The sequence below is a fragment of the Camarhynchus parvulus genome, chromosome 8, assembly GCF_901933205.1.
Source record: "Camarhynchus parvulus chromosome 8, STF_HiC, whole genome shotgun sequence".
NCBI lineage: Eukaryota > Metazoa > Chordata > Aves > Passeriformes > Thraupidae > Camarhynchus > Camarhynchus parvulus.
The window spans coordinates 27,260,998-27,270,081 of record NC_044578.1 but is presented as its reverse complement, the minus strand read 5'-3'; the positions used below and the strand labels follow the sequence as shown (position 1 = coordinate 27,270,081).

Genomic DNA, 9,084 nt, shown 5'->3' with positions numbered 1-9,084 from the left:
GCACATGCTGACAGCCCGGGTAACATGGCACACACATTTTATTGACCTCTCTGACACTGCCTCTGTGCTCCCTGGGCCAGCAAATGTTCCTCCATACAGCATAAAGTATTTTTTCCTTCCAATTTGAACCCAACCTCTTACCTGTTTTACAAGTGCCTCCAGTACTAGTGTGGGGGGGAAATTTAGTCAAATTCAAGTTTTTTAACAAACTAAACACATTAGTGCCATCCCCCCTTTCAGCCCTCTGCTCCCCAGACTGAGGAGTCCCAGCCACTCAGTGCCCCCTCCTTTCCAGCACGGCCTCATTTGCCTTTCCCTGTGTTTTGTCTCAGCCATTTGCTGCTGGGCTCCTCTGGGGATGCTGGTGAAAAGGCAGCAAGCTGAGTTCCAGGGGCATTGCTGTCTCTGTTCTGCTGCTCCCTGTTCTGCTGCCTTTCCCCCAGAGTGCTCCATGCTGCTGCTTTCCATGAAACGTGTCCTGGGCAGGGGCGATAGGGAAAGGGCTGGAACATACCCATGCCTATACATGCCACTGTGCAGGCACCACGAGTTAGAACAGGATTTTTTTTGGAAAAGCACTGCCTAAATGAGGCCAAGGGCTGACTCACACACTCTCAGACCTTTCCCTGCTTTGCAGCCTCTCCTCACTTCTGGGGACAGTGGGTGGGCTCCACATCCCTTTCCCCCAGGCTGCTGCTGAAGACCCTCGATGTCACATCCTCCCCAGCCTCCCTGCACTGGCAACGTGACATTTCCAGTCTGGGCTTTGCTGCCTAAGTGTTTGGGTGACTTTTCTTGTAGTACTTTTCCCAAATCAACTCTCAAACCAGTTCCCTCCTTTCACTATCGTTTCCTTGCTTCAATCAGCAACACCGTTACTGAATGCAGGAACCCGCCAGTCATGCGGAGCGCCTGAAAAAAAGCGCACAGCCACAGAGTCGCGGAAACACGGCCAAAAAAAGCAGGTTAATGTTTCCTGAAGGCTCCCGAGAAGGACTGCGGGAAGGAAAACTACAGCTCCCAGCAGGCAGCCGGGAGCCAGGGAAGGGCAGGGTTCACCGTCACGTTTGCAGCGGAGGATTCAGGGTGTGCGCTGGTGTCCTGCCACCAAAGGGCCTCTGGGACGGAGGGCAAGGGGAAAGGCCGGCGCTGGCCTCCTCCTGCCGCCTCTTTGCTCCTGATCGCCGCCCTGATCGGCTCCGAACCTGCCTGGGTAAGCGGCTCCACTTTGTTCTGCTGATTTCCTTCTCCTGCTGGAACGTCAGCATCGGGAACAGGGAGGGGAGGGACGAGCGGCGGGGCAGCGACTGCACCCCCCAGCCCCAAACCGTGTGTGGGGACACTGCTGGGGGGCGAGGGCCCCCCTGTGCCGAAAAGCTGCTGCTTTCGGAGGCTGGGCTGGAGATCCCTGTACGGAAAACCGCACGGACCGCTCTCCAGCGGGGAAAGTTTCTTGGGAGTTTTCCATCCGCTTAGTTGTGCTTGGGAAAGCCTGGATAACACCGGCGAGCCCGGCTCCGTCTGTGCCCTGTCCCAGAGGGCTTTAGCCGGGGGGAATCATGGCTGGAGGGGTGCGGGGCTCAGGCTGCGGCTCCGGGTCCGCGGGGTGGTTCTCAGCTCGCCTCCCGATCCGACACGCTGGAGGCAGCGGGGGGAGCGACAGGAGGAGCAGGGTCATTGCTCCGTGCCGGCCTGGCTGCGAGCTACTAGCTGCCCAAAAGCTCCCGGGGCAGCCTGCCGAGCCCCAGACTCCGGCCTGGCGTCCGTGGGGATGAGACAGCAGTGCCTCACCCCCCTGGCGTGTCCCAAGATAAATGCGGTTTGCATTAACCCCTGCTCTGACGGGAAGCAAAATAGCTGACAGCCCACGGGCTGAAGGTTCATATCCTCCCATTTTCACCTTGGGAATCACGGAGGAGGAGCCTTCCCCACCGTGATTCACGGTGTTTCTGCTTATCAGGTTTGTGGGCGTGTAGGTGGAGTTGGCCGGAGCAGGACGGGATGGTGGCTGTGAGGAGGGCAGGACTCGGTCAGCCTCCGGAACAGCAGGGACGTACTGCTCCCTATGAACCTCGGAGAAAGTGAAACCAAACCGTGCAGAAGCCAGAGCTCCAGGGGAAAAGGAAAATGGAAGAGAATCCAAGCGTGGATCTGCTTGGAGGTAAGTGAATCCTTGCTCCATCTGCTAGGGAAATCCCTTTGCTGCCAGTGACATGAGAAACCTGTGCAGAAGAAAAATAAACCAGTAAAAGAATCCAATTTTTTCCAGGCCAAGGAAAGCAAGTTGCTATCATTTTTTAAAGGGTGAAAGATGAACAAGTTACTTTCAGTTTTAGATTCTGATCTGCAACAGGTTTAGACTCTGTGTCCCAAGATGGCAGCACAAGGAATGCTGAAGAGGGAGATCCAGACTGGAAGAGCTTTCTTCCCCACATCCTGGTGCTTCCCATCTGCAGATGCTTAAATAATAAGCCAGTTTTCCACCACCTCTGGTTGGAAAAACTGTGGAAGAGGCAGGGCAGGGAGTAGTTTGTCCCCAGCTTGAACAGCAGGATATCTCCAAGTTCTTTATGTTTCAGTTTCTACCGTGTACTTACATTCTGTGGGAGCCTTGTTATGACTAGTACCTATGAGTGTGTCAGTGATAAAGTGATGCCATCACCAGCTCAGGTCTGTCCTAGATAGTCAGAAGTGTCACTGTAATAATCAGCAACAAAGAATGTAAAAATCATGTTCTGACAAGTGACAAGTGCAGCTTTTTCTCTGTTTTCAAATTAGAAGGGAGTTCCTCACCCTTTTAATCAGTGTTTATTCTAATTATAGCATAATCATTTATGTAGTGCTTGATCATTCATAAGCAATTTTTCACAAATAGTGTCTGAAATGTGAGCTGCACTTTGGTTCTGGGAGAGTCAGAATATGTCACAAATGCTGTTCAGTTGCAGAATCTCTCTATTGAATTATGCTCCAGTGTTTGTTTCTAATTAAATGTTGCCATAGCTCTTTGGGAGAGCAGCTCCAGCACAGAAAAACAGAGACAGAGCATGAGCAGAATTATCATTTACATTCAGACAGATGCTTGAAGTGCATTGGCATAACTGTACTCAACAACAGCCTTAGGAATTCTTCAAATCCATCACTATCTGTGAAAACCCACTGTCTCTGGAAGATGTGATGACATATTTTACCACTGAAGGAAGGAATTGCCTGCCCATCCCACCTAGGACACAACCTGGGATTGAGTTAGCTTTAGCAAGGCAGCTGTAAGGTCTGTGGTTTGGATTTGAGGGTTTAGAGGAAAAAAATTGTTGAAAACAGAGCAGTGTTTTGGCTTTTGCTGAACACAGCATCAAGGCTTTCTGTCCCTGCCCAGCAAATACCCTGGGGTGGGCAGAAGGCTGGCAGGGACCCAAGGTGGGAAAAGGGTTCTTGCACACAGTATAACATCATGCTCAGCAGCAAAAAAATGGGGCAAAGACAGAAAGGGAGAAAGGGGGTGGTCTCCAAGGTGGCCATTGCTGGGAGACTGGCCTGGCATCAGTCTGCTTGCAGGAGGTGGTGGGTGATGCCTTTACATCCTGATTCCCTCCTTCCCTTCACTCAACTGTCTGGATCTCAACCCAAGAGTTTTCTCACCTCTGGTCACTCTGTTCTCTCCCATCTCACTGGGGTTAAATGTTTCTGCAGAGCCAGAATTGGGAGTTGTGTGGGTGATGGTAAAGCACTGGGCATTCTTGACTCCTGTGTGGGTCACTGGGCTTGTGAACTCTGATCCCAACAGCTGGACCAGCCCAGGCTGAGGTGGGGAGCACAGCAGAGCATCCTGTGCACCAAGAGCCCACCCAGGAAACACCTAAGCACCAAGAGGCCACCCAGGAAACACCTGGGCACCAAGTGACAGGCAGGTGGCCTGAGACATCCTGCAAACCAGAGGAGGACTCTTCAGTGTGTGAATCAGCTGCTCGTGGGGGAGAGACAACACTCCTGGGTTCAGCTGGTCCCACACTAGAGGAGAAACCTGCCCAGGAGATTGAAGTATTGCCAGAAGAATCTGACAAGACAAGAGAAGGTGTCTCAGAAAGACCCCTGGAAAAACAGGACTTGGATGAAGGTGAGTCTCTCCCCACCCTTGGGCCTGATAACTTGGGCCTTGGCTTGGAGGAGGCAGAGCAGGAGAAAGAGTTGTTGGTTCTTGGGCTAAAAGAGACGAAGTGTAGGTCTGTGAATTTTATTCCCCACAGCTGGGCTGGGCCATGAGAACGTGGAAAGCAAAGGAGACAGCCCTGTCCACCAGGAAACACGGGAGCACCAGGAGACAACTGGGCAGTGTGAAAGTCTCTGCAAGGAAGAGAAAGATGTCTCATCAACAAGCAAGGATCAGAGCTCTGGCAGTGAAATGACACATTTGGATGTGACTGGTGTGGAAGATGTCCCCAGGGGCCACTTGGCAGAGAAAAGCAGCAGTACCACTCTCCCAGACTGGGAGCCAGAGGCACCCAGAGAGCAAGAAACACAGGAGAGCGAGTCCCAAGGCACGTTAAGGAAAAGACCAAAAGGTGAGCTGGTGGCTGCACACTGCTGCTCTTCCACGTCCTACATTTCCCACAGGCACTAGAACAATGGGATGAGATCTCTCATAGCCATTGTCACTTCCCTGGAGTCATAAGGTATAAGAAATTAATTGGCTTCTCTCTTTCTCTTGCCTTTGCTCCTGTTGTGCTGTGAAAGGCATGAAGCCACACTGCACTCTGCATTGTCTTTCTCCTTGCCCAGCCCAAGAGGAGAGAGCCAAGACTCAGGGCAGTATTAACCCAAAGCAGTGTTTCCTCCTGCTTTGCTTACTACAGCTCCATTTACCTGTTCCCTCAGCACTGAGTGGCACATTTCTTTTCTCCCGTTGCAGGGGACACAGCCCCAAACCCAGAGACTCTGTCTTCCCTGCAGAACATCACCACCCAAAACACAGAGCAGGAGAAGGCCAAAAAGTCCCTCCTGTGGAAAGGTGAGGAAAAGAAGCTTCCCTTGCATGTTACTCATCGACCAGAAGGCACTGATCCTCCAGGAGCAAGTAATAAAGCACATTTAATTACTCTTCTCTCTCGAGACCTTTCACAGCCTCTTCTGAGGGTTTGAAAGAAAAAACATCCCCTTAAATACAGGCTCAGTTCGAGCCTATAGTGGCAGCTTCCCCTGCAGCTCTTCAGCCTCAAAAGCTGGCATATTGTGGTCATCATGTTGTGAGTGCCCTGGGATGCCCTGGGGGGGCTGCTGTGCTGAGGGTCCCCCTCCCCAGCCCTGCTCTGTCCTGGGGCTCTAAGCAGGAGCACTGATGCTAATCTGCATCAACACATTTCTCCTTTTAGAAGGAGACTCTGCTTTGCCATGGAGAGGGACACAAGGCATTGTGTCTGGACCTTCTGTTTTCTGAGCAGAAGCACGGTGGCCTTTGTTCACTCATAGCATGGACGAGGGCAGTGAAAGCAGCACTTTACGTGGGTCAGACACCTCCATATGTGGTGCTCTGAACAGCCACAAACCTAAAAAAACAGAGGAAGGGGAAAAGAAGAAAGCTTGTGGGCAGCTGCAGTTTCCTCAGGAAGGTTTGCACAATCCTCGCCCTCATCCCTGGAGCTGCAGCCTCCTCACTGTCATATTAGAGTGGGAGCCAGCAGCCCTTTCACCTTTCATGGCCAACTTGCTCCACTTACCTAGTGCAGGGAAGCTCTGAGAGGGGAGAAACAGCCATTGTAGCTGCTTTCCAGCGTGTCACTGTGGGTCACTTGGGACTGACTCCTGTTCCCCGTGTTGTGTCTCTCCCTGCTGAACAGGGCTTTTCATCCTGGGCCTCACAGTGCTGGGCTTCTGCATATTCTGCTTCGGCAGCCCCACCTCCAGCTCCCAGCAGCCCCGCAAGAACCCCACGGTGGAGGCATTCCTGTCCCAGTTTGACCAGCTGCAGCACAGCTTCCCGGGCCAGAGCCCCGAGCTGTGGCTCCGCGGGCGCAAGTTCCTGCGCAAGCACCTGAACGCGTCGCAGCCCACGCAGCCGGCCATCATCATCCTCACGGCCGCGCGCCGCGCCGAGCGCACCCTGCGCTGCCTCGGCGCCCGCCTGGCCGACTGCTACTCGGCCGCCCTGCACGGCAGCACGGTGCACATCGAGGGCAGGGACAAGGCCCGGCTCCACAGCGACCAGGCCAAGCTGCAGGTGGACTCGGAGCTGAGCGCGGCGTTCCAGGCGGGCGGCCGGGCCGCGGTGGTTCACCGCTTTGAGCTGCTGCCCGCCGGGGCCACCCTCATCTTCTACAAGTACTGCGACCACGAGAGCGCCGCCTTCAAGGACGTGGCCCTGCTGCTGACGGTGCTGCTGGAGGAGGACGTGCTGGAGAGCCGCATCAGCCTGCAGCAGGTGGAGGAGAGGGTCCGTGACTTCCTCTGGGCCAAGTTCACCAGCGCCAGGAGCCCCAGCTCCTACGACCGCATGGACTCGGACAAGCTGAGCGGGCTGTGGAGCCGCATCTCCCACCTGGTCCTACCCATTCACCCCGTGCAGACCATCGAGGAGGGCGGCTGCTATGCCAAAGCCTAGGGACAAAAGTGGTCAGAGCCCCGAGGAGGGTTGGAAAGATGGTCCTGGGTGGCTCTGGTACAGGCACAACTGGTGTTACTTCTCTTCAATTTGTTTCTTGTAGGTTCCTGGGAAGAGTTTGACAGGTACAAGTTGATCCAGGACATTTGGGCAGCTGAGTCCTGGAGGTGATACACACACTTCTGTCTGGGAGATGGGAACAGGGGGTGTTGTAGAGTTCCATGGGGGAACATCAATGTGTGGGGAGGCAGGAGGGAAAACAGGACCTGGCAGGTAGCATTTCTATCAAGAAATAGACAAATAATGTTCACAACTAGTATGTCAGAAAGATGCTGGGATTCAGCAGCTCTTTCATGTCTCCCTGCCCCTCAGCTTGCTAAAGTTGTGTACATCAGTCTCACAATATATTTTATCCAGGGAGCTGCTGGAACACAGAAAGGTCAAATTCCTCAAGGCCCAACATTTTGAAGGCATGCTTGAAAAAGAAGTTTGCCAGTCAAGGGTGTGACCAGTAAATCCCTGTAGTGTCCCACTTGCACAGCCTGATTGACACCAGGCAAAGCTCAGATCCTCAAACAAACTTGCAATTCAGAGATCCCCTAAACGTCAATTACCAGAAATTCCAGTTGTCAGCACTTGAGCACTGCCCTAATGACAGGGTTCCCATGAGAGGATCCCACGTGCCAGAGAACAAGCTCCAGAACCAGAGAGCAGTGAAACAGTTGCTGCCGCTGTGATTGTGTGAAGCCTCAAGGGATTACACAGGTGAAAAAATCAATAATACAGTGTAATGTAATGCTTCCTCTCACTAAAACAAGTCCCCTCAATCCCTTTGCCACACAGAGGCTGTGACTCTCCCCTCAGGTTGATGCTTTGGTCCCACACAACAGATTGTTCTTCACCTGGATCTCTGGTCTGTGTGCAGGGCTGGCAGCCTGTCCCAGCCTCTCCCCAGGTGTCTTCTATTGATGAATGTAGATGTTAACATTGGTATTTCAAACCATGTAGGGTAGCACACCAGGTCCTTGCCCTCCAAGGGTACATTTGCCTCCCTGCCAGACAGATGGAGCTCTGGCATCTGCCAAAGCAAGTAGGAGCAGAGCTGGGTTAGCTGGTGAAGACCAAATCTCTGCCATTAACACTAAAACTCCTTGACAAAGCAAGTTAGTTTCTTTCTGTGCCTCCTCTTCTGCATCCTAGGAAGAGAAATCCAAGTCCTGGAAGCACTGTGGTTTGCCCCACACTGTGTTTTTGCAGGTGCTGTGGGGCAGGGCAGCCAACTCAGGAACACCTGGAGGGGCAGGTGCAGGTTACAGCATTTATTATAACCCAAGGGCAGCCCCAGGGGCCAGCCCCATGTGCCTGTGCAGAAGGAGCAGCTGTAGCAGACGTGGCCTTGCAGAGCCAGGCTCTGTGTCCAAACAAGAACAAATCCACAGCACCATGGTGGTTTTTAGCTGCTGCACATCAGGGTGCTCCTTACAGCAGCTGGACCCTGGTGTTGGATGGGTCTCCTGCCAACAGTGCCTTGCTGATCTGCCTCACCCAGGGCTTGGGGAGGTGCAGCCCTGCACCCTAAAAACCACAGCCTGTCTCTTCTTTCCCCCTGCTGTGTGCCTTGACCTGTCCCAGGACCTTAGTGACCCTTAACTTGGAGGAGGGGACAAAATTAAGGAAGAGGGAGGGTTATTTGTTCATGTTCTGGCCAAAGAACAGACTTTTTGGTTGGCTAGGGACATGAAGACAAGATACCACAGGGGTTTTAACTGTGATAAACACTGGGCTACATGTGAGAACCACCTGCTGGAGCCCTGGAGTACCTGCTGGTTTGATACAAGATACAGATTGCTTCCTCCTCTCACTCTTTCCTATTGCTGTACACTACTTTGGTGAGAGAAAACACTGTATCCTGCTCTGTAGGGTGTTGATGTAAGGACCAGCAGAGCATTAATCATGCTATGCCAACATTTTGGTGGAAATCTGTATTTTAATGTTCTCTCTGTCCATTTTGCATACTGTGTTTGCAATGCATAGCCCAGGTATGCAAAGGCAACTCCCCATTGCTGAAAGTGTCACCCACCTGAGTTCTTCCAATACTGAGATATTTTTATGGCCTTCTAAAGACAAATATCTGCTTGCTTCTGGAACAGGATTTCTATTTAAAAATAAATGGTGAGATTGTGAAAGAAGCCAGCAAAGTGAGACTGGAGTCTGACTGTATTCCACTATTTTTTTCTCAGCTATTTTCATTAAGCTAAAGAGATCATCATATTAGGCAAAGTTTAACTTAGGTGAGGGCTGTAGCTGTGCAAACAAAGTGAATATTTGCTTTTCCTGGAAAAACTCTAAACAACGTTTTTCTCAGTTGTTTGGGGCAAATATTTGCAGCCTTTTCAACCGAGGCAAAATTAAAAACAAACCCCCAAAGAGCTGCTGGATTCAATCCAGGCTGAAGTACACTGGGGTTTGCATAATACTTAATAAATGAAGCTGAA

At 52.1% G+C, this 9,084-nt stretch overlaps 1 protein-coding gene across 2 annotated transcripts; it reads left to right on the top strand.

Moving 5' to 3' along the window:
- The first annotated feature begins 1,020 nt into the window (after positions 1-1,020).
- LOC115906603 (torsin-1A-interacting protein 2-like) lies at positions 1,021-8,757 on the top strand. 2 transcript variants are annotated; one of them, XM_030953913.1, is made up of 6 exons: positions 1,021-1,213; positions 1,961-2,161; positions 3,782-4,111; positions 4,242-4,556; positions 4,904-5,002; positions 5,829-8,757. In XM_030953913.1, the coding sequence occupies exons 2-6, from the start codon at positions 2,128-2,130 to the stop codon at positions 6,587-6,589; spliced, it is 1,539 nt and encodes a 512-aa protein (XP_030809773.1). In that variant the 5' UTR covers positions 1,021-1,213; positions 1,961-2,127; the 3' UTR covers positions 6,590-8,757. The 2 variants fall into 2 exon arrangements, with proteins under 2 accessions (XP_030809773.1, XP_030809772.1); XM_030953912.1 differs by having other exon boundaries at positions 4,904-5,068.
- Positions 8,758-9,084: the final 327 nt, after the last annotated feature.